This window comes from Geotrypetes seraphini, chromosome 3 (genome assembly GCF_902459505.1).
Source record: "Geotrypetes seraphini chromosome 3, aGeoSer1.1, whole genome shotgun sequence".
NCBI lineage: Eukaryota > Metazoa > Chordata > Amphibia > Gymnophiona > Dermophiidae > Geotrypetes > Geotrypetes seraphini.
Genome location: NC_047086.1, coordinates 75,298,562 through 75,323,147, shown reverse-complemented (window position 1 = coordinate 75,323,147; position 24,586 = coordinate 75,298,562). Strand labels below are relative to the sequence as shown.

The 24,586-nt window shown below is 42.6% G+C and overlaps 1 protein-coding gene across 5 annotated transcripts in view; it reads left to right on the top strand.

Moving 5' to 3' along the window:
- The window catches only part of ARHGEF10 (Rho guanine nucleotide exchange factor 10), a 345,472-nt gene that overhangs the window by 186,333 nt on the left and 134,553 nt on the right, over positions 1-24,586 (top strand). For all 5 annotated transcript variants that reach the window (XM_033938128.1, XM_033938130.1, XM_033938132.1 and 2 more), the window contains 5 exons: positions 3,362-3,476; positions 6,680-6,792; positions 8,707-8,784; positions 13,421-13,600; positions 21,228-21,344. In XM_033938128.1, coding sequence (XP_033794019.1) covers positions 3,362-3,476; positions 6,680-6,792; positions 8,707-8,784; positions 13,421-13,600; positions 21,228-21,344 — 603 coding nt within the window. The remainder of the gene's footprint in view (positions 1-3,361; positions 3,477-6,679; positions 6,793-8,706; positions 8,785-13,420; positions 13,601-21,227; positions 21,345-24,586) is intronic.

Sequence of the window (24,586 nt, the reverse complement as noted above, 5' to 3'; positions counted from 1 at the left end):
GGGGATGTACACAGATGGATCAAGCACTGGCTGTCAGGTAGACTACAGAGGGTCGGAGTAAAGGGCCAATATTCTGACTGGAGGGGAGTCACGAGCGGTGTGCTGCAGGGATCGGTGCTGGGGCCACTACTCTTCAACATATTTATCAATGACCTGGAAACGGAGGCAAAGTGTGAGGTTATAAAATTTGCAGACGATACCAAGCTTTGCGCCAGAGTTAGGACCAGGGAGGAGTGTGAGGAACTGCAAAGGGACCTCGATAAGCTGGAGGACTGGGCAAACAAATGGCAAATGCGCTTTAACGTAGATAAATGCAAGGTCATGCACATAGGGAAAAAGAACCCGTTGTTCGAGTATAAAATGGGGGGGGGGAGATTGCTGGAAGACACCGGACTTGAGAGAGACTTGGGTGTGCTAGTGGATCCATCCATGAAACCATCCGCACAGTGTGCAGCAGCCTCGAAGAAAGCCAACAGGATGCTGGGCATCATCAAGAGGGGCATATCAACCAGGACGCGGGAAGTCATCATGCCACTGTATCGAGCGATGGTGCGCCCACATTTGGAATACTGCGTTCAATATTGGTCGCCGCACCTCAAGAAGGACATGGCAGTTCTTGAGAGAGTCCAAAGGAGGGCAACGAAACTGATAAGAGGGCTGGAAAACTTCCCATATGCTGAGAGGCTGAATAAACTGGGGCTCTTCTCTCTGGAAAAGAGGAGGCTCAGGGGGGATATGATAGAGACCTTCAAAATACTTAGGGGCATAGAGAGGGTGGACAGGGACAGGTTCTTCAGACTAAAAGGGACGACAGGTATGAGGGGGCACTCAGAGAAACTGAAGGGAGATAGGTTCAAATCAAATGCAAGGAAGTTTTTCTTCACCCAAAGGGTCGTGGACAAATGGAATGCGCTCCCGGAGGAAGTGATCCGGCAGAGTACAGTACAGGGATTCAAACAGGGATTGGACAGATTCCTGAGGGAAAAGGGGATCGTGGGGTACTGAGGGAGGTGCTGGGGTGTTGAATAAGTATAGACAGCTCACCAGGTCGTGCAGGTGCAAGGCCGGAGGGTTAGGACATTGATGGGAAGATAGGACTTCGATGAGAAACCTAGGGGGCAAGGGGGCCCCTTCTGGTGATTAAGGCAGGTCATGACCTGTTGGGCCGCCGCGGGGGCGGACTGCTGGGCGGGATGGACCTCTGGTCTGACCCGGCAGAGGCACTGCTTATGTTCTTATGTTCTGATTAATAACTCTCAAAGTGGGATTGTATGTGGATGAATGGCATTAGATAACACTAGAGAATTGTGCCACATATTACAAGGAGCTCGTACAGCTAAACATCCTATTTGTGTAATGACATTAGATGCAGAAAAAAATATTTGATTATGCTGAGTAGAAGTATCTGAGACTCTTGAATGGATGCAGCTGGGTGAGTCAGTCTTTAATATGGTAAAAATTTTATATCACCACCCTCTGGCTAGAGCCCAGCTGGAAGGACTCAAAAGAGGTACCAGCTAGGGATACCCAATTGTCCCTCCTACTTTCCAATTTGGCTGTTGAATCTCTCCTGTTGACTGTCCAAGCCCATCCAGGCTTAAAGGGATAACTACTGGACAGGTAATTGTAAGATCTAGAATGCGTTGCCAGAGGTTGTGATAAAAGCAAATAGCATAGCTGGTTTTAAGAAAGGTTTGGACAAATTCCTGGAGGAAAAGTCCATAGTCTGTTATTAAGATATGGATGAAGCCTCTGCTTGCCCTGGATCTGAATAACGGAATATTGCTACTTCTTGGGTTTTGGCCAGGTTCTAGTGACCTGGATTGGCCACCGTGAGAACGGGCTACTGGGCTTGATGGACCTTTGGTCTGATCCAGTAAGGCTATTCTTATGTTCTAAAATGTCAGCCTTTTCTGATGATGTATTTTAACTAATGCATTCCCCACAGACTCTTCTGGCAGTGTTAGATTTACTAAAGAAATTTGGAACTCTTTCAGGATACTTTGTTAACTGGGAAAAAACTGAGGTGATGCTTGGATAATGAACTTTATAATTGTCTACATAATAACTATTTTATTCTACATAGGTAATAGGCTACTTTTTCATATTTACCTCTAACCTGTATTGTTACTCCATTTGGCCAATTTAATCCACCAATTTATATTGCTCACTCCACTATCCTTTATGATGATGTATGCATCTCATATGAATAAGCCTGATTCTGTTTATCTTTGTGTTTATTCCCATTGCAAAATTTAATAATATTTATTGAACTATTTCTTATTTATTCATTTAAAAGATTTTTTTAGCCCAAATTATCTAAAATTCTACGCAGGGTACAAAGAAACAACCATAATAATGTGAGAGGACACAAACAACAAATTAACTTTAAATAAGGTATAGCTCAGTCTGATATTTACTGATTAGTTACTACTACTACTACTTACAGCACTTCTAGGCATATGCAGTGCTGTACATTTAAACATTCAAGAGACAGTTCCTGCTCAGTAGAGCTTACAATATAATCGAACAGGCAAGCAGGACAAGTAGGGAGTTAGGGAGTTTCTGAGTCATGGGTACTTTACAAGTGAGTAGAGATTAGGAGTTAGAAGCAATCTCGTAAAAGTGGGCTTGAAGCCTGGCTTTAGTACTACCAGGGATGGAACTTGACATACTGACTCAGGTAGTCTGTTCCAGACATATGGAGCAGCAAAAGAGAAGGCACATAGTCTGGAGTTGGCAGTAGAGGAGAAGGGTACAGATAAGAGAGACTTGCCCAATGAACGGAGCAATATAGGGAGAGATAAGAGAGGAGAGGTATTGAGGAGCTGCAGAGTGAATGTGCTTTTAAATAAAAAAGAGGAGTTTGAACAGTATGGGGAAATGAAAAGGAAGCCAATAAAGTGACTTGAGAGCGGTGATGTGATCATAATGACTCTGGTGGAATATGAGACATGCGGTACTTGAAGTTAGGGAAATGTTTCTTCTGAATAAGTATTCATTTTGGAGATAAAATAGTACTAATTAAATTAAGTTTATAATGTTCTGATATTATTTATTTTACCACATTTTCTTGCACTCAGAGACAAATGCCTGATTTATGGTGGATGACGTGTTCCATTAGGGAGACCAAGCATGCGGCTTAAAAGTGGTGTGGTTCTTTTTTTCTTCCCCCTCCTGCCATCAAAAATCCTGTGACTAGGTGCATGTGACATGTAAATACAGCTTGTTTACTAAGGCCTTTTTTTTTGCAATTTGAGAGAAAAAAAATAAGTTTGGATTAGAGTTTAAATCCAGAAAAAAAAAAATCAAATGAGTATTCAGCTGTCTGCTAAATAGAACTGTACTGTCTGTTTTGCAGATGCAGAGATTAATGAAGGCTGCAAAAGAAGGCACAAAAGATGGGCTTGAAAAGACGAAAGCTGCGGTGAAGAAAGGCCGCTCCTATATTAAAACAAAATCATTTATTTTACAGGGTAAGCTTGACAAATGCACTTCCCCACACTCCTCTGTGTGTAATTCTCATGAGCAAGGCACTTCAGATGTATTTTTCTTCCAGCATCCTTCTCAAGTAGACTACAGGCTGCAGAGACCTCGTGTGGTGAAAGGAGGTGAATTCAGCTTTTCTGAGGATGAAGTAATCAAAGTGATGCTCTTTTGCATTTCACAATCAGGCTGATTCTATAAATGGCTAGATGCAATTTACAGAGTTATGCCTAACAGCACCTAACTCAACTTGGGCTTAGCCAGACTTCCGGTATATTAGGCCACATGCCTAGTGACATCTAAGTCATACCACACCTATTTTTTGTAATTTATTAGCTGCCGCTAGGCGCCTCGAGTTTTGTGAGGAACTCATCTGGAGTATTGCGTTCAATTCTGATCTCCTTATCACAAGAAAGATATAGCGGCGCTAGAAAAGGTTCAAAGAAGAGCGACCAAGATGATAAAGGGGATGGAACTCCTCTTGTATGAGGAAAGACTAAAATGGTTAGGGCTCTTCAGCTTGGAAGAGAGACTGCTGAGGCGAGATATGATTGAAGTCTACAAAATCCAGAGCGGAGTAGAACGGGTACAAGTGGATCGATTTTTCACTCCGTCAAAAATTACAAAGACTAGAGCAGTGTTTTTCAACCGCTGTTCCGCGGCACACTAGTGTGCCGCGAGATGTTGCCTGGTGTGCCGTACAGTCAGGGCCGCCATCAGGGCAGTACCACCAGTCCTGCATTCAGGGGCCCGGAGCTGACAGGGGGCCCGGGCTCCCCCAGGGTCCTAGGCCACAGTCTAGGGAGAGGGGCGGTCCGCCCCACGTGGACAGGAGAGAGCTGGACGGGGGACCCACGGAGTTCAATACATCTCGAGCCGCGAGGCTCGTCTTCTGTTCCTGCCTGCCCTGCCGCTCATAGCCGATCGCAAGTGTTCCCCGATGTCAGCGCTGACGTGGGAGGGAGGGCTTAAGCAAAGCCTGCCCTCCGACGTCAGCGCTGACGTCGGAGAATACTTCCGTTCGGCTATTTGTGCGCTGCAGGGCAGGCAGGAAGCAGAAGACAAGCCTCGCGGCTTGAGCTTCGTTTTGCTGAGAAAGTTGCAAAGATGGGCTGGGAGGCAAACACGGAACACAAAAGGGGGGAGGGAGTGCGTTTTGGACACAAGGCATGAACTTGGGAGAGAGGAAGGGAGGGAAAGAGATGCTGAGGTGGGGGAGGGAATGCGTTTTTGGACACAGAAGGCATGGACTTGGGAGAGAGGAAGGGAGGGAAAGAGATGCTGAGGTGGGGGAGGGAATGAGTGTTTGGACACAGAAGGCATGGACTTTGGAGAGAGGAAGGGAGGGAAAGAGATGGTTGTGTACACGGGGAATAGAAGAAAGGAGAATTTTTGGTCATAGGGAGGGAGTGAGGTACAGATAGTGGCATACCAGGGTGGGGGGGGCGTCTGCCCCACCCCGGGTTTACGTCCCAAGGGGGTGCACAGCTGGCCACCCTCCAGTGTTGTCCCTAGGCCGGCAAACTGCGGCTCTTTAGCCACTTGAGTGCCACCACCGCCATCGGGAACAGGCCGGCCCCAAGTTCTCCCTGCTTTTCCATGTGGGGCCGGCCAACTCTCGCCACTCGCGTCAATTCTGACGTTGGAGAGGACGTTCTGGGCCAGCCAATCGCTGCCTGGCTGGCCTAGAACGTCCTCTCCGACGTTAGAATTGACGACGGGTGGCGAGAGTTGGTCGGCCCCGCGGGGAAGAGAAGCAGGGAGAACTTGGCGCCGGCCTGTTCCCGATGGCGGCGGTGGCACTCAAGTGAATTACTTTATATATATAGTTAATATAGGCACAGAGTTAAATTTTTTAACATTTTCTAATGGTGGTGTGCCTCGTGATTTTTTTCATGAAACAAGTGTGCCTTTGCCCAAAAAAGGTTGAAAAACACTGGACTAGAGAACACTCGATGAAATCAGGGAAATACTTTTAAAACCAATAGGAGGAATTTTTTTTCACTCAGAGAATAGTTAAGCTCTGGAATGTGTTGCCAGAGGATGTGGTAAGAGCGGATAGCATAGCTGGTTTTAAGAAAGGTTTGGACAAGTTCCTGGAGGAAAAGTCCATAGTCTGTTATTGAGAAAGACATGGGGGAAGCCACTGCTTGCCCTGGATCGGTAGCATGGAATATTGCTACTCGTTGGGTTTTGGCCAGGTACTAGTGATCTGGATTGGCCCCAGTGAGAACGGGCTACTGGGCTTGATGGACCATTGGTCTGACCCAGTAAGGCTATTCTTATGTTCTTAACACTTAATTGTTTTTTATTTTTTAATGAGCTTTTAATGGCATGTTCAATTACCAGTTAAGCTTATTAATCAATTTGAGTTCTGCACGGAACTCGGATAGGTGTCTCCAATCGGGGCACTAACCTGGGTGTCATTTATAGAATCTAGCTCAGTATGTTGCCTGGGAAGCAAGACAGTCTCAGCATATTTCTTGTGCTGGCCAGAGCAGAGAATGAGGAAAATTATTGTTTGCATATCTCATAGTAATATTTCTCTAGTGGATCCATCTTGGCAGAGTACCTAATGGTTAGGGCAGTGCCTGAGAACCAGGGGAACGGAGTTCAATTCCCTCTGTAGTTCCTTGGAACTCATAGGATGTAACAAAGATGGAGTATATAGATAAATAAGGGTAGATGTGAATCGCTTGTTTACTCTTTCCAAAAATACTAGGACTAAGTAGTAGATTTAAAATAAACCAGAGAAAATATTTCTTTACACAATGTATAATTGAACTCTGGAATTTGTTGCCGGAGAATGTGATGAAATCAGTTAGCTTAGCAGGGTTTAAAAAAAGTTTGGATAATTTCCTAAGAGAAGTCCTTAGGCCATTATTGAGATGGATTGGGTGTGTGTGTTGCGTGCATGGGTGTATGTGCGTGCCCTGAATCGGTTAGCACACCTTAATAAAAGGACTCCCAAAAGCAGAGAGCTGATAAAATTGAAATGCCAGCATAGTATCTATGATTTATTTCCTAATAAAGATCTTTTAAATATGTATAATATGATTATATTTTAAGATGTACATATCTAACATTTTGTCAATTTTTTTTATATTGTATTATTTTTTTTATTGTAACTCACTTGGAACTTTTTGTTTAAGCAAGATATAAATATGGAAATTAAATTAAAACTTATTTACAGATCGCAAATTGGTCTCTTTTGAAGACGAAGAACTTAGTTTATTTATTGATGTTGACTGCAAGCACACGGAAGCAATTATGAGTCCTATGCCTGAGGGATTATCACAGCAACAGGTAGGTTTTATTACTTTTAAAGTATGCACTAAGGTGTGAGGTCTGCATAAAATTGTAATAGCTATATTTATTTATTTAATTTTAAAGCCCGTCCTCCCCAGGAGTCCAGAATGGGTTACAAAAGTACATTCACAGTAATACCAAAGACATTAGACAACCTAGGCAAACATAAAACAGGAGGACATTAAACAGCAAATAAACTATGTGTCAGGCAACCTCTGCACTTAGGGTACGCCATGCCTTAGACAGTTACAAGGAAATTCTATAAACAGCGCCTAAACTTTGTCGTCGGTAGGCGCCCTGCCAATGCCAAAATTAATTGAAAAACACTGTCAAATACATCAAAATACAGCGGTGTTGCAGCGCCTACCGACACCTAAATAAAAGGCAACTGGCATTGTGGCTAGGTAGCCGCTTTAGGCTGTGGAATGCCAAAGTAGGTGTGGCTAATGCCGGAAGTGGCATTAGGCGGGCTAAAATGGCTACTGGAAAATGACATGATTACTGTTACCCGCAGCTAGCCGCAGGTAACCCGCAGAAATGGGAAGGAAGAACCCTTCAGCGCACAGGTGTGGTCTGGCACCTCTCCCTTCCCTCCAGCTCCAGCTGGTCCACGTCCAGCATCCCAAGCAACTCCCTCCCCCCTTTTCGGATACATCAGCCCCCCCCAATGAGTCCAGCAGCCCCCAAACCTCGCACCCTCCCTTCCAATGGCAGACCGCAACCCCCCCAACCACCAATACTCCCGACACTCCCCCAAGCTCCCCCCCCCCCCATACCTTTTGTTGTAAGGCCAGCTGGACTGATGCCTACACCCTCCAGCCGGCAGGCCTGCCTCTTCACAATGGTGGACCTTCTCCTTCCTGGTGCATCGTTGTACACCCGTCTGCAGTTTTCCTTGTTTTGGGCATCCTGGGATGTACCAGGGTGGGGCCTAAGGCCCTGATTGGCCCAGGTTCCTAAGGCCCCTCCCATAATAGGGGCCTTAGGCACCTGGGCCAATCAGAGTCTTAGGCTTCTTCCCAGTTCATTTTGGGATGCACTGGGAGTGGCCTAAGACTCCAATTGACCAGATACCTAAGACCATTCCTACTTTACACTGTGGCAGTATTGTGTTAAAAGAGTCATTCTGATACATGCTAGAGTTCAGGCAAAGACCTCAAAAGAGGCTTGCTTTGTGGTCATTGTATTTCCTCTTTTTGACTTTAGAGTTCAGGCAATGCCATTTTTAAAAACGGCGTCACTGTGGTGTAGAATATACAGAGTGAATCCTTTAAGAGCAAAAGGATGGAAACAAAAAACAGAGCACTTCAGCTCGAAGCAGCTGTGAAGTTAATGTTGCATGTTCCAGAAATCATAGTGGAAGTAACTGCTCTGTGCAGCAGGTACAACCCAAAACACAAAGGCATGGGGAAAATAATCTGCATCACGCAGCAGGTAAAACCCCAATCACCTCAATGGGAAAACTGGATATGGCATGTTGGTCTTTGTCTACTATCATCAACTATGTTACTATGGCTTTATAGCCATAAGGAAGAACTGGTGTTAAGATTTTAAGAGGTGGGCTTACTGGGGGACATAAGTTTTGTTGCTTTATTCTCTAGTATTGAATATCTGAGCTTAATTCAGTCTGTTGCCATCAATAGATTAAAAAATCACTGACTGCCATGTATTAAATATCAGGCCTGAATAGATAGCTCCTATATTCAGCACCATACAGTTAGATATTCAATTTGAAAATTACTATTGTAAAGTTGACCGGATATATATATTCTTTGGGACAAGACCCATAGATTTCCTCTGCCCCCCTCCCTGGTGATGTGGTCAACACACGTCACAAGTTTGAAGGCACTGAATTCAATAATTTACTATTTTCTGTCATCTAGTAATTTATTTCTAATTACTATCTTACAGGTTGTGAGACGGTATATTCTGGGTGCTATTGTTGATAGTGAGAAGAACTACGTGGACGCACTCAGGCGGATTTTAGAGGTGCTTAATGATAAAATGAGAGTTTTTTTTTTTTTGGTTCCCTTTTCAACATTTTATTTATGTTTTCCACAGATAGTCAAATGAATGTCTGTGATACCCGTTTTCTTCTAAAAGGGGATTAGATATATAGCAGTGGTCTCAAACTCAAACACTTTGCAGGGCCACATTTTGGATTTGTAGGTACTTGGAGGGCCTCAGAAAAAATAGTTAATGTTTTATTAAAGAAATGACAATTTTGCATGAGGTAAAACTCTTTATAGTTTATAAATCTTTCCTTTTGGCTAAGTCTTAATAATAATATTGTAATTTATAGCTAAAGAGACATATGAGCTAGAAACTGTTTTATTTTACTTTTGTGATTATGATAAACATACCGAGGGCCTCAAAATAGTACCTGGCAGGCTGCGAGTTTGAGACCACTGATATATAGTGATAAGGGCAGCCAGAAATGGGACTAAGAATGAAACATTCCTGATTAAAATGCCCCCTTCCCCTCCACCTGCTATGCATGCCTGAGGACGGTTTCTGAGTCTTAAGTCACCCATGGAAGGGGGCAGTGATATATCTGCACTTTTTTCCCCCTTGTTTATTTCTGAAGCTGTCAGGTTTTAGCATATGCTGCCAAAAAGGTGATAATTGGCATGCATTTTTGCATAAGAACATAAACTCATTGCCAAAGGATGTTGTGACAGCAGTTAGCACATCTGGGTTTAGAACAAGTTTGGAGAAGTTTCTAGAGGAAAGGTCCATAGTCTTGTATGGAGATAGACTTGGGGGAAACTACTTCCCCTGGGATCAGCAGCATGGAATCTTGTTACTGCTGGGTTTCTGTCAGGTATTTGTGACTTGATTGGCCACTGTTGAAAGCAGGGTACTGGGCTAGATCGACCACCATCCAGTATGACTAGGGGGGGACAAGTCCAGGACAAATATCAAGAAGTGGTGGACATCTGGAATGCTCTCTCAGAGGAGGTTATTGCGGAATCCACCATTTTAAGATTTAAAAGCAAACTAGATGCACATCTCCTTACGAGAGGCATAGAGGGATATGGGTGACTAAAATTACGCCAGGTGTACACCTGGCTGGGCCTCTTCGTGTGCAGATCGCTGGACTTGATGGACCAAAGGTCTGATCCGGAGATGGCAGTTCTTATATGTGATCATCTCTTGGAAAAGCTGACTAGTCACCAGAAACAAAAAATGAGGTCTTAATGAATTTTGTTAGAGCAAACAATTTGTAATACAAAGTCCAAACTTTTATGTGAAAAAACAAAAAGTTACAGAAGTTCAAACATATGACTTTTTAAACTGCTTATGGACCCAAGACATGAAAAACCGTCCATTCTCAGCCTTTTGTGACTTTAGTCACCTTTTTCCAGAAACGGTCACATATAGGAGAAAATATCTTTTTCACTCAACATATCAAAGCTGAAGAATTCAATGAAGCAACAAGTAGTAAAAACAGTTAATTCATAAATCCTTGGTCTGACCCAGTATGGCAAGGATGCCCAAAAGGTCGATCGCGAAGGCAACGCGAGTCGATCGCGGAGCCCAACCTGGGCTCATGAAAGACTCGCGTTGCCTTTGCATTCTACCTGGACAACATTTGCTTTTCCGGCGCAGTAAACAGATGTGCTGGGCCGACTAGCTTTCTCACTCCCCCACCCCCCAATGTCAATTCTGACATTGGAGAGGAAGATCCGGTCCAGCCAATTGCTGCTTGGCTGGCCCAGAACTTTCTCTCCGACGTCAGAATTGACATCGGATGGAAGGCTAGTCAGCCCAGCGCTTCTGTTTACCGTGTTGGGAAGCAGGGAGAGCTCACAACTCGGCGGCGGGCGGCTTGGGGGCCTGTTCCTCGATGGCGGCGGTGGTGGCTTGGGGGAGGACAGGGAGAAAGAAAGGGGGCAGGTAGGGAGACAGAAAGAAAGAAGGAAAACAGAAAGAAAAAAAGAAAAGGGAGACAAAGAAAGAAAGGGGGCATGGAGAGAGAAAGACAGAAAGAAAGGGGGCAGGGAGACAGAAAGAAGAAGGGAAACAAAGAAAGAAAGAAAGGGGGGACAGAAAGAAAAGGAGCATGGAGAGAGAAAGACAGACAGAAAGAAAGAAGGAAGCAGGGAGAAAGAAAGGCCAGGGAGGGGGAAGGAATGAGGTCTGAAGGAGAGGAAGCATATAGGAGGCTGAAAGAAGGGAAGAAATATTGGATGCACAGTCAGAAGAAGAAAGTGCAACAAGAGACTCATGAAATCACCAGTCAGCAAAGGTAGGAAAAATGATTTTATTTCAATTTAGTGATCAAAATGTGTCCATTTTGAGAATTTATATCTGCTGTCTATATTTTGCACTATGTTACGCAGGGAGCCTATTAGGAAATATTTTCATTTTATGTCTTTTAAAATTTTGGTTCAGTCGTCAATTCTTTCAGTATTAGATTACTGCAACATTATTTACTTAGGTTCTTATTAAAAAAAAAACCAATCAGTCGATTGAGAATAATACAAAATACAGCAGTTCGTCTGATCTTTAATCTTAAAAAACATGATCAAATCAGCTTATATTACCAAAAACTTCACTGGTTGCCATTCGAAGCTAGAGTACTGTCCAAATTTGGCTGTATTTGCTTTAAGATTTTTATTTGGTTTAGCACTATCTTATCTTTCTTCCCATTTTAGATTCTATACTATTAATAAAAACATCCGAAGACCAGGTTAGTTTTCTTTTCCCTCAGTTAAAGCATGCCGCTCCAAAAATTTTTGGGATAGCACCTTGGCATTCCAGGCTGGAGTAATGAATTCATGTTTGAATGTCCTTATTTCCCCTTTCCTTACTTATTATCAATTTTGGAAAGATCTTAAAACGTATCTATTTTAAAAATCTGAAATACAGAATTGATGTTAATCTTTATTCTATAAACCCATCTAACTTCCTGTTTGATTTTTTGATTATTTGTACTTGATTTATGAAATTTCTAATTTTAATAGTTTTATGATGCTGAAAACATCTCTGCTCGATGTTTGATTATTCTGAATCATGTAATTTCTATTCTTAAACATGCCTTTTGACTTTGTATTTCCAATGCCCAGTGCATTATTATTGTGAACCGCCATGAACTGATGATTTGGCGGTATATAAAAATAAACTATTATTATTATTAAAAACCACTTTTGTGATTTAGTAAAAAGGGAGGGGGGGTATATTTGTCTATTTTTGTATTAGTTATTACTGAGGTGACATTGCATAAAGTCATCTGCCTTTGACCTCTTTGAAAAAAATCCTGGAATATAAATGATAATTAACATTTTTTCTGCATACAATGTGCTTTGTGTTTTAAAAATGTTATTGTTGATAGATCATTTTGACTTGGTCATTTTAAAAGTAGCTCGCAAGCCCAAAAAGTGTGGGCACCCCTGCAGAATGGCAACTTTTATGTTCCTCTAAGTCTATCTCCATACAAGGCTATGGACCTTTCCTCTAGAAACTTCTCCAAAGTTGTTTTAAACCCAGATATGCTAACTGCTGTTACCACATCCTTTGGCAACGAGTTCCAGAGCTTAACCTATTTTGAGCGAAAAATATTTCCTCCTATTCGTTGTAAAAGTATTTCCATATAATTTCATTGAGTATTCCCTAGGGTTCCTTTTAGCGCACTAGACCTTAACGGCAGCATTGAGCTGGCGTTAGTTCTAGAAGTGTAGTGTGGTAATTTCCTGCGTGCGCTAAAACCGCTAGCGCACCTTAGTAAAAGGAGCCCCTAGTCTTTCTACTTTTTAAAAAAGTAAAACATTGATTCGCTTTTACCCTTTCTATACAACACTCAGGGTTTTATAAACCTCTAACATATCCCCCCTCCTTTAGCCTTCTCTTTTCCAAGTGCAGGAACCCTAGCCTCTTTAGTCTTTCTTCATATGAGAGTCTTCCCTTTTATCATTTTTTGGTCGTCCTTCTTTGAACCTTTTCTAATTCTACTATATCTTTTTTGAGGATTAGAACCCAGCTCTCCTCCTTCCCAGTAGATTTTTCGAAACCGTGGCCACCCACACTTTGATAGAGTTCTGTGCTGGTTAACATTCTGATGCTGGGCTGAAATTCGCTGTACTAATTACTCTGATGGTAATAGAGGATTGATTTTCTAATTTTGTTTTGGTAAATCCCTATGCACAGTCTCTTAACGTGAACAAATCTATTCAACAAAATTGGTTAGAAATGCTGTTTAAATCTGTTTCAGTTGACAGTATTTTGTCAATTTTTTTTAAATATGTTGTTTGTGCAAACAAGACCTATTTCGAAACATTTATATTTCAGAAGCTCCTTGGAATGTAATTTTTTTAAAAAGCATTGTATACATGGGGCTCCTTTTACTAAGGTACGCTAGCGTTTTTAGTGCACGCAGGAAATTACTGCGCGCTACACTTCTAGAGCTCAATGCTGGCGTTAAGGTCTAGCGCGTGGGGCAATATAGCGCGTTAAAGCCCTAGCGCACCTTCGTAAAAGGAGCCCATGTCAAGGATTATTGAAATAAAATTAGTCTTATTTTTGAGTGACTTTGGAACCAATCCCAGAACTCTGAGTGTGCTCTGCCAAGGTTCTTTGTCCACTTTTGATGAATGTATTTCATTTTATTTTCCATTTTCCTCAGCAATATGAGAAACCACTAACAGACATGGAACCCAAGTTGTTAAGTGAACGAAAAATAAAAATGGTCTTTTATCGAGTTAAGGAAATTCTTCAGTGCCATTCGTTGTTCCAGATTGCGCTGGCTAGCCGTGTGTCTGAGTGGGACTCTGCTGAAATGATTGGTGATGTCTTTGTTGCCTCTGTAAGTAAACTGATTTATTAAAAGTATTTCATTAAGCTGAGAGAGACTGTAGCCCAGGATAGAATCTGGTAAGCATTAGTCAGATTTAAAGAAAAATCCTGAAGGGTTATTAAGTAATGCTTTGCACAGCTGAGTCAAAGATTTTGGTAGGTTATAATTTTAAGCAGCTGCCTCTCTGGGTGATGAGGATTCAGAATTAAGGATGTGCAAAAAATAAAGAATTCTGTAGTAAAGACATACAGTCATGTGAAAAAAATAGGACACCCCATGAAATATTCAGTTCTTTCTTAAGAAATGTTCACATATCAATGTCAAATCTTTTTTGTATTTATCTCTGGAAAATTGCCTCAAGGTAGCAATAGCTGTGACAAATTCTTGAAGCAATTTCAAAAATAACATATGTAGGTCACAAGTAGCAACATTCCATACTACCAATCCCAGGGCAAGCAGTGGCATCCCCCATGTCTGTCTGAATAGCAGATTATGGACTTTTCCTCCAGGAACTTGTCCAAACCTTTTTTTAAATCAGCTACGTTAACCACTCTTACCACATCCTCTAGCAATATGTTCCAGAGCTTAACTATTCTCTGAGAAAAAAAAAAAATTTCTCCTCTTGTTTTGAAAGTATTTCCCTGTAACTTTGAGTGTCCACTAGTTTTTGTAATTTTTGATGGAGTAAAAAAATCGATTCACTTGTACCCATTTTACACCACTCAAGATTTTGTAGATCTCAATCTCTTTTCCAAACTGTAGAGCCCTGACCTCTTTAGCCTTTCCTCATATGAGAGGAGTTCCATCCCCTTTATCATCTTGGTTGCTCTTCTTTGAACCCAGTGGCATAGTAAGGGGGGTGTGGACCGCCCCGGGGGGGGGAGTCAGTGAAACCTCTCCGCCCCATCCTGCTACACCATGCCATCCTCATGCCATCCCTCCCTCCCCCCACCCCCATACCTCCAAGCAACTTCTGCCTGTTGCTCATGCCAGCCTGGTTCCCCTCTGAATCACTTCTGGGTCACGGGGCCAAGAAGTGATGTCAGAGAGAATCCAAAGCTGACGTGAGGAACATGCTTGCAGAAGCCACGCGCGCTGGCGAAGATTAAGAGGTACTGAGGAGGGAAGGAAGGGGCACGACCGCCCTGGGCGCCTCCTACCTTTACTACCTTTTCTAATTCCACTATGACTTCTTTGCGATTCAACAACCAGAATTGAATACGTACTTTACTCAAGGTGAGGTTGCACCATGGGGCGATACAGAGGCATTATAATATTTTTGATGTTATTTACCATACCTTTTCTAATCATTCCTGGCATCTGAAATACAAGATATAGGGGTCCTTTTACAAAGGCGCAGTAGCGGTTTAACGCACGGAATACCGCGCATTAAACCGCCTGCTGCGCTAGTACCTAGTGCCTCCATTGATGAGGCGTTAGGATTTTAGGCTGCCGCAGGGGTTAGCGCGTGATGAAACCCCCGTAGCGCGCCTTGATAAAAGGAGCCCATAGTCTGTGCTGTAAATCAACAAAACTCAAACTCTATAATTTAACTAACTATGAAAATGCAGATACCATTCAAATCCCTTTTTGAAAGGACCCAACACTCTTAGTCTACTTGGGAATGAAAATCTTTCATGGCTCCATGCTGTCTAAAAGAATTGCTTCACATTAACCTTTATGATAAGCACATGAATACTTTATATCAGAAAATTATAAAAAGCTTCATTATCAAGGCAGGCCAGCCTTCATGCCATCAGAGAAGAGGCTAATGAGTGTGAATTAATCTTATTCATTCGGCATATGTTATTTTTGAAACTGCTTCAAGAATTTGTCACCACTATTGCCACCTTGAGGCTTACTTGGTTGAGAGTTTCTGGGCTCATATTACAATAAATGTCCCGTATTAGATTGTCTTGACAGCTTTTATAAGGGTGACAACTTGTTTGAAGAAAAACTCAAGGAAATGGTTGACAACATAAAAGATCTCTAGATATATGAGCATTCTACACAATTAGAGAAGGTCTTTCATCCCCTTTGTCAGATAACTTCAACAGAGCCAGTAGCAAAAAGGATAGCCAAAGCAACCTGTTCCAGCCCGTCTAAGTGATATTCATCTTTTTTGACTGAAGCATCCGAGCACCATCAGTTCTGTATCGCTTGATAGACCGGTATAGTTTCTTACGGATGGATATTATACCTTACTGCTACCAGCAGGTGGAGACTGAGATCAAACTTATAAATCAGTACAGCTTCCCCTCTACTGATCCAGTCTTCCTCAGTCTCTGGTAGCAGAGTGGTAGGCTAATTTCGGCTCCCCTCTTAGCACTGTTGGATTTTTGTGTTTGGACTCCTGGTTCCCCTTTTTGTACCGGATAGAGCTTGGGCGGGTCCTGTTTGGGGATCCGACCGACCTCGGGGGTGTTAAACCCGGCGGGTCTTGTGCTGGGTCCCTCCCCCCATTTTCTTCCACCTCCCCATATTTTTTTAGGGGCCTCAGCTGGCTGCCTGGCCCCCTGGTTGGTCAGCCCTTCAGCTTTGAGAGCTGTGGTGTCTGTTCTGTAAGTAAAAAAAAAAATCCTGAGGTGTGCCGGTCTAAAGGGCTAAATTCCCTTTGACACTGCCTTTTTTACTGTTTTTTCTCAACTAACCGGCACTTTCCTTACAGCTAGGGCGTTTTTCAGCACAATGAGCACTTTTGAAGGAGAAAAGTGCTCATTGTGATCCATACGCGAGGTACTCACGGCCGGCCTGTGCAAGCATTGTGCAGGCCAGAGCAGTGGGGCAGCCTCATCGGCAGCAGATGCCGGCTGATAGTGCCTCGCAAATCGGCTTCGGATCGTGGGGAAGCTCGGGCTTCCCTCGACGCCCACATGGAGAGTTCCCCAGCTGCTGACAGTCCGGGAGAAAGGATTCCCTTACTGCTGGTCTGGCTGGGGATTCTCTTTTCACATCAGTCGGTTCCTCGGCCTCAGTGTCAGGAAAGTCCCAGGCTTTTTTAGGCGCGGTAGGCCACAGGAACTCCGATTTTGGCGGTTTCGGGTCCATTTTCGGCAGGAACCTCCTCCTTCCTCTCAGTTACCTCAGGTGACCTTCCCCCTGTTCTGGACATACAGGGGCTAGGTATGACAGGGTCCCATACTGGGGCAAAGAGTCCCTTGGGGCCGCTGGGGGTCTTTCCCCCTGAAGTTAGGTTAGCACTTTGTAAATCTTATGTGCTGGTGGCATGAGATTGTGTGTCCACTCGGGGGGGGGGGGGGGAGGAGAGGTACCTTTGACGTCTTTTCCGGCGTGGCCCCACACAGCAGCAGTTTTGCCCCTTCTAGTCCTCTCTCATCCAAACGCCCGAGGGTCTCTTGTGATGAGGATTTTTACCTAGAGGAGCGAGATGTTATTGATGAGGACCTGGACCCTTTGAGAGTCTTCTAGAGTCCTCTTAGGAGGTCAGATTCCACCAGCAGGGGTTCCAAACCCCCCCAAAGCCGGCGAAGATGCATCTGTGCTGTGCATTTTTCAGCGGGACGAGCTTCATGTGTTAATTCTGCAGATCTCCTCAGTTTTACACTTTGAGGACAATGTGTCGGAGCCCATGTGTTCGGTGGACCCCTTGCGTAAGGGGATCCATTCTTCTTCCCGCTCTTTTCCTAAGCATCATGATATTCAGGATATTAGGCTCGCATAGTGGCAGGTGCCGGAAGCCCCTTTTCATTTTGTGTGCTCCATGGCCTGCCTGTATCCATGCCTGAAGGGGATGGGAACACTTTGAAGTCACCCTTAGTGGACGAGGTGGTGTCGGCCATTTCTATGCGGCATGCCGTGCCTGTTGAGGGCGGTGCGGCCTTGAAGGACCCGGAGGAGCTTAGGTTGGAGTCTCTCCTTACACAGAGTTTTGATGTGACAGCTCTGTTGGTCATGGCAGCAATGTGTGGCGGGCAAGTAGCTCGGGCGTGTTCTTTGCTGGGCCCAGCTTGTCCTTGATAGTAAATCTGAGACTGGATCTTGCTAATGCAAGCAGTTGCCAAAAACATTGAATTGTGTCCTTCTTATTTCTGGGATGCCATGTATGACCTATTGCAAGCTTCTGCCTAGCCTTTGGAGGGCAGCATGCCGTACCTTGGGGCTTTTCACTTGGTCAGCGGCTTCGGCATCCAAAGCTAAGTTGACAAAGTTTCCTTTTAAAGGATCTTTCTTGTTTGGTGAGGACCTGGACAGGTTGGTTCAGACTTACTGATTCCAGAGTGCTTCGCTTTCCTGAGGATAGGCCTAGGCCGCTGGCTCAAGGTGGCGCTGCTCGTAGGTATGGGCATGATTTCCGCTGCTTCTGCCCTGGTAGAGGGGCTGCCTCTTTTCCCTCTTCTGGGTTCTCTAGAGGCAGTTTCTTCCACTGAATGCATTCCTTTCATGGGGCCCGCCGAGGGGCTGGTAGTGTCCCAGCTGTGTCCCCTGCCACTCTTCCTGCCCAGTGACTCCTTGCCATTGCCATCTTGGTTCTGGTGGGCACCCGGCTGTGGGATTTTTATCCAAAGTGGGCAGACATCACGTCCGATCAGTGGGTTCTGGCGGTGATTCAGGACGGCTATGCTCTGGAGTTCGGCTATGCTCTGGAGTTCACCCATTCCTTTCCAGACCGGTTTCTCGCTTCTCACTCACAGGTGGTGTGGAAGCAGCAGGCCTTTCACCAGACTCTTCAAGGATTGTTAGCTCTCCACACGGTGCCTTCCTTCTGCATGGAAACTCTGTGGTCTTCAGACCTCTCTAGATCTGTCTAAGGCCTTCTTACACATTCTCATTCGGGCCTCCCATCATTGCTTCCTGCGCTTTGCAATCTTGGGGCACCATTATCAGTTCTGTGCACTTCCCTTTGGTCTGGCCACGGCTCCTCAGACGTTCACCAGGGTGCTGGTGGTCGTCGCGGTGGTGTCGCTGCGGCATTGTGAATAGAGGGCATTTACATAAGAACATAAGCAATGCCTCTACTGGGTCAGACCCGAGGTCCATCATGCCCAGCAGTCCGCTCACGCGGCGGCCCAACAGGTCTAGGACCTGTGCAGTAGCCCTCTATCTATAGCCCTCTATCCCTTTTTCCAGCAGGAAATTGTCCAATCCTTTCTTGAACTCCAGTACCGTACTCTGTCCTATTACGTCCTCTGGAAGCGCATTCCAGGTGTCCACCACACGCTGGGTAAAGAAAAACTTCCTAGCATTCGTTTTGAATCTGTCTCCTTCCAACTTTTCCGAATGCCCTCTTGTTCTTTTATGTTTTGAAAGTTTGAAAAATCTGTCCCTCTCTACTCTCTCTATGCCCTTCATGATCTTGTAGGTCTCTATCATGTCTCCTCTGAGTCTCCGCTTTTCCAGGGAGAAGAGCCACAGTCTCTCCAATCTTTCAGTGTATGAAAGGTTTTCCATGCCCTTAATCATTCGTGTCACTCTCCTCTGGACCCTCTCAAATATTGCCATATCCTTCTTAAGGTACGGTGACCAATACTGAACACAGTACTCCAGGTGCGGGCGCACCATTGCCCAATACAACGGCAGGATGACTTCTCTCGTTCTGGTCGTAATACCCTTCTTAATAAAACCCAACATTCTGTTTGCCTTCTTCACGGCTGCTGCGCATTGTGCTGTTGACTTCATTGTAATGTCCACCAGTACACCCAAATCTCTTTCATAAAGAAGTGTTAATAATGATGATGAAACATCTTCTTAGACTCCAAAATCAGAAACCAATGAGTTATTTGATTTATGTGTTAATTACAGAAGTCCTATAGTTTTATTCTGTCATTAACACATAAATCAAATAACAAGAAATGGCTTTACGGATTAACTCCTCCTATACTATAATGCCCATTTATTCCCTGACAATCTTCTTCAAGTCTAGAAAGTTCCTGAGGTGTTCTGGAACAAAAAATGTATATTTCATCCCTAAATATTTTATGAGACATTTACAGGGATAGGCCATTTGGAAAGTGGCTCCAAGATCTTTCACTTCTTGCCTCATTACAAGAAACAGCTTTCTCCTCACTTATGTCTCTTTATTTGCATTGGGATAAATCCAAATATGCTGTCTCATAAAAGGAGCCTGGGTTTTACGAAAATAAAGCTTCAATACAGCGTTAAGGTCTTATTGGAATACAAATGAGATGAGTAGGGTAGCTCTTTCCTCAATTTTTGTTATAGAAGTTTCCAAAATGTCTGATATATTCCCCATATCAGGTAATTGGTGTTTCGCTCCCTAACTTCTTTATACCAGCAGGTATATAGTAGATTTTATTCAAAGGAGGAATGAGATCGGGAGCGAATCCCAGAATTTGTACCAAATAATTCTTAAATAGTTCAACAGATGAAACTTCTGGCGTCTTTGGAAAGTTCAATAATCTCAGGTTTAAACGTCTATTATAGTTCTCCAATTGTTCTATCTTCCTATGTACCAATAGTTTATCTTTTATTAAACCAACATTTACAGTTTTTAAAGCAGTAATTTCTTCATTTGCAAGTTGAATTTTAGATTCATTTTCCTTTTTTACCCAAAGTTTATTTTTTTAAAAATTGTGAGTTTTTTTGTTTTTTAAAAATTCTTTATTCATTTTTTATATCAAATACAAAGTGCAAACATTCAAGTAACATTCAAGTAACGTACCATATTGCACTCTATTCCAGCAATAAAATATAAAACTGTTTTATTTCCCCTTCCCACCCTAATCCTCCCCACACCTGAATATGTATGATGTTCATTCATGAAACAAAGGGAAATAATAGTAGTAATAATAATGATAATAGTTCATATTCATATCTTAGAATATTTTGTTAACAGGCTCCAAATTTCCTTAAATTTACTATGATGTCCCAACTGTAAAGAATTAATATTTTCAGATTTATAAATCTGGCATAGAAACTATAATTTAAGTTATCCCAACTTTTCCAGTTTTTCATTATCAATTGCATGGCTACTCCTGTCATGATATGGAACAATTTGTTTTGATTTGCATTAATTGGTTTTTTGGGTAATAAAATCGTTCCAAATAATACTATATCATATGATAATGCTAGTGGAACGTCCAATATTGTGATAAGTTGACCCCCAAATGGATTTCCAGAATTTGAGTATCAAGAGACAATGATAGAGCAAATGATCCAATGTCCCTACATCAAAAATTGTTAATCTGACCGGAATAGCCATCCAGATGATTACACATAACTAGAAGAGTTACGACACATTGAATTACACATTTTGGTGGGCAAATATTTGTTCCACGTATAAATATGAGAGAATGAATACGGAGTGTTTGGGGGTCTAGTATATTCAATAAGGTGTGGAGCCCATTGACTGCTTATGTTGAATTGCAATGAATGTCAGGCATTTTCCCTTTTTACAGATTCCTTACACATCCAGGGGGGTGAGGTGGGGGGAGGGGAAGGTATTTGGGTTTACTAAAGGTATTTATAGTATTGCAATAATATATGCATGTGCAGTATGGAAGGGAGGGAGAAAAGGATTGGTAATGTATTAATCTTGTGTATTTTAAGTGCGTTATGTATTATGCTCATGTTTAATATATTTGTATTGCATTGTCAAAACTTGAGAATCAATAAAGAATTTAAAAAAAATTGTTAATCTGTCTTCTCTGTCTTTCAGTTTTCTAAATCTATGGTGCTAGATGCGTACAGTGAATATGTCAATAACTTCAGCACAGCAGTTGGGGTTCTCAGGAAATCGTGTGCCATGAAACCAGCTTTTCTTGAATTTTTGAAGGTGAAAACTTTTTGTGTGTTTGAATTCAATGAAAAAAATTATTTAAAAAATTTGGAGGGACCGTAACAAATTATGAACTGTGATTTGTCTAAACTACATGTAATTATTAACCCTTCTTTTACGAAGCAGCGGTAGCGACTGCCGTGCGGCAAATATTGTGATGCCCATTAAACGCCGGTGGGCGTTGGAGTGATTACCACAGCAACAGCCATTACTGCGCCTTTGTAAAAGGAGCCCTAAATATCTTACCTGCTGCTATTTCTGACTGAAGTACTTACTGTTTCTTCATGTCTGAGAAGAACATTGCCCTGTTGCATACCTAACACAGCTTACGGCATACCGTGGGACATGCTCAGGTGTCCTATGGTAAATCAAACCACTCAAAAATTATGAAAAATCCACAAACCAAAAAATATATAGAACCTGTGAGCTCCAATATCATAATCAGAATAAGACATGAGAGAGAATCAGTTTCTTGGGGGGTTTTCCTTGTTTGTATTTAAGAAGGATTTTCAAGATATTGATGTTGATCAAAGAAAAAAAGTGCCGTAAAAAATGCATATTTACAAAAAAGTTTAAAGTTAAAAAATAAGTTTTTTCCAATATGAATGAGGGGAGGTTTTTCTGACCAATGATGGCTCCAAGTATGTGATCAGTACATGTGAATGTGATTTGGCTTTGCAGTTCTGTTTCACTGAGCTCTTGAGGTCTTTTCCTCCATCTAGGATAATTGTTACTTTACATTACATTACATTAATGACTTCTATTCCGCCTGTACCTTTCAGTTCTAGGCGGATTACATCAAAAAGATAACTGGACATTTCCAGGAAGAGGAATACAATCAAAGACGTTGGGCCTAATACATCAAAATGATAGCTGGACGTTTTCAGGAAGAGGAATACAGTTAAAGGCGTTAGGTCTAAATCACATTTTGAAGGGAGGATCCTAAGAGGGGGAGAGAGGGGAGAAGAGAGGGGGTTAGGAAATTAGGATGAATTTCTTGAATAGTATGGTTTTGATTTCTTTTTGAAAAGCTTTGAGGTCAGTTGAAGCTGTCAGTAGGTTGGTGATGGAGGGGTCCAATTTAGCTGCATGTGTTGCTAGTAGGTTGTTGTACATCTTTTTGCGCTTAGTTCCTTTATAAGGGGGGTAGGAGAAAGGGGATTGGGTTCTCCTCTGTCTGGAAGAGAGGTTCCTATATATGTGGTTGTTTAGGTGGGAGGGTGCCGTTCCGTTTAATGTTTTGAATAATATGCAATATAGCTTTAATTGGATGCGGGCTTGTATTGGAAGCCAGTTACTCTCTCTTATGTCTTATTCTGATTGTGATATTGGAGCTCACAGGTCCTATGATAAATGCCAAATCAGGGTGTGGTATTCATGCACAATTATTTTTTTTTTTTTGGGTGGAGGCATGTTAGGGGGCAAAGAGCTAAACAGCACAGCTACATTAGCATTTCCTAACTATTTTGTGCATGAATATTGCATGGGCCTTTAATGCCTTCAAAATGGGTGCAGTAAGTGCTTTCGCAGTAACTTTTAAAAATAGCCGCACGCTATTGACTACCTTAATGCAGAGCCATTAATAAAAATAAATAAATTAGGGATCCAAGATAACCGCGGCAGCCTGCCGCTGAGCAATCGCTTGCTAAATTCCTCTCTCTCCTAGCGAGAATTTCCTAGCCGTGCTGAAAAGGAGGGGTAAGAGCGTCGGTAGTGCCTCCCGATGCTCTGCAATACCTGCCATCGGCTCCATTGATTAACTTCTGCGGCGCCTGCAACAGGAATCACCTTTGTCGGGGCTTCGCCCACTGGAGACGCCGGCGGGGAGTGACGCCGTAGCTGATCTCCCTGGGCTTGACGCCACCTTGAGCCCCGACATCAAAGCCCCACCCCCTCAAAGGACAAGCTCTCTGCGTGCGCTCGACGTGTCCGAGGGGGCAGTGTTCGTGTCACGGGGGAGGCTGGTGAGGACTTGTTAATGGATCCTGAAGGGATTTTGATATCCCAGGAGAGACTGCCTGAGGAAAGGACAACAACGGAAGCGGACCAAGGTAGACCAGAGGTATGCCTGGGACCTGTAAAAGCTTCTTTGCCACTTGTATCTTTTTCAGCAATATCCAACCCACCCGAGGTTACTCTGGATGCTTTGTGGGATCTTGTGGTAAACTTGGGAAAAACAATGGCACCACAAATAAATCAACTAGGGGAGAAATTGAATGAACAAGCAAAAGAACTCCTTATCCTAAAACAAGATATTTAAACAACTAAAAGTGACTTACAAAAAAGTTCTGCGGGTGATCTCAGTTAAGAAAATTCAGGAAGCACTGGTAACAGATAATATTTTCCTAAGGAAGAAATTGGAAGTACTGGAAAACCAAAGTACAGCTAATAATTTACGTATATTGAATTTTCCAAAGATTCCGATTGTTACTCCCTTGGAAATGTTAAAGGGGTATTTTAATGAGATTCTAAATGTACCGGAGTAATCTATACCTGCCTTTGTTAGGGTTTATTACCTTTCACAGAAAAAAGATCAGCAACAACTTGGAAGTGAAATTCAACAAGAGACTCCACTTAATGTTTCCAATTTATTGGAAGCGTCTAATGCTTCTCTTTCTTCTCCTGCTACACTATTGTTGACGGTACTGGATAAAAAATGGATTCTAAAGATGTTTTTTCAGAACAGATCCAAGGAATTTCTGGGACATAAAATCCAAATGTTCCCTGATGTGTCAAGGGAGACACAGAAAAGGAGAAGGCAGTTCCTGATTTTGAGACCAGAAGTAACCGAGATAGGAGGTGTTTTTCATCTAAGATTTCCTTGCAAGTGTGTGATTAGATATCAATCCTTAAAGTATGTTTTCCTAGGACCATCACAGTTATCCAGTTTCTTATCTCTTAAACGCCTTGGGAGAGAAGCAAAATAACAAAATAACATCGTATCTAAATAAATAAGATTCCCATAACTCAACAGCAGACTGTAGATTTCTTGTTAGCTTTATTAGTTCTTGATTTTTTTTTTTTCACTCTGAATTAATCTTGCATCTCTAAATTAAGGACTTGAGATAGATTAAGATAATTTTCTTTTTCCTGTTTAAATATTATTTGATTTTATTTAAGTATAGCTTCTTAATTTACCTTTCTATACAAGTGTTTAATGCTTGATATGTATTTGTGAAAATTATAATAAAATAAATAAATTACGGCTGTGGCCACTTTTTGCCACAGCTTAGTAAAAG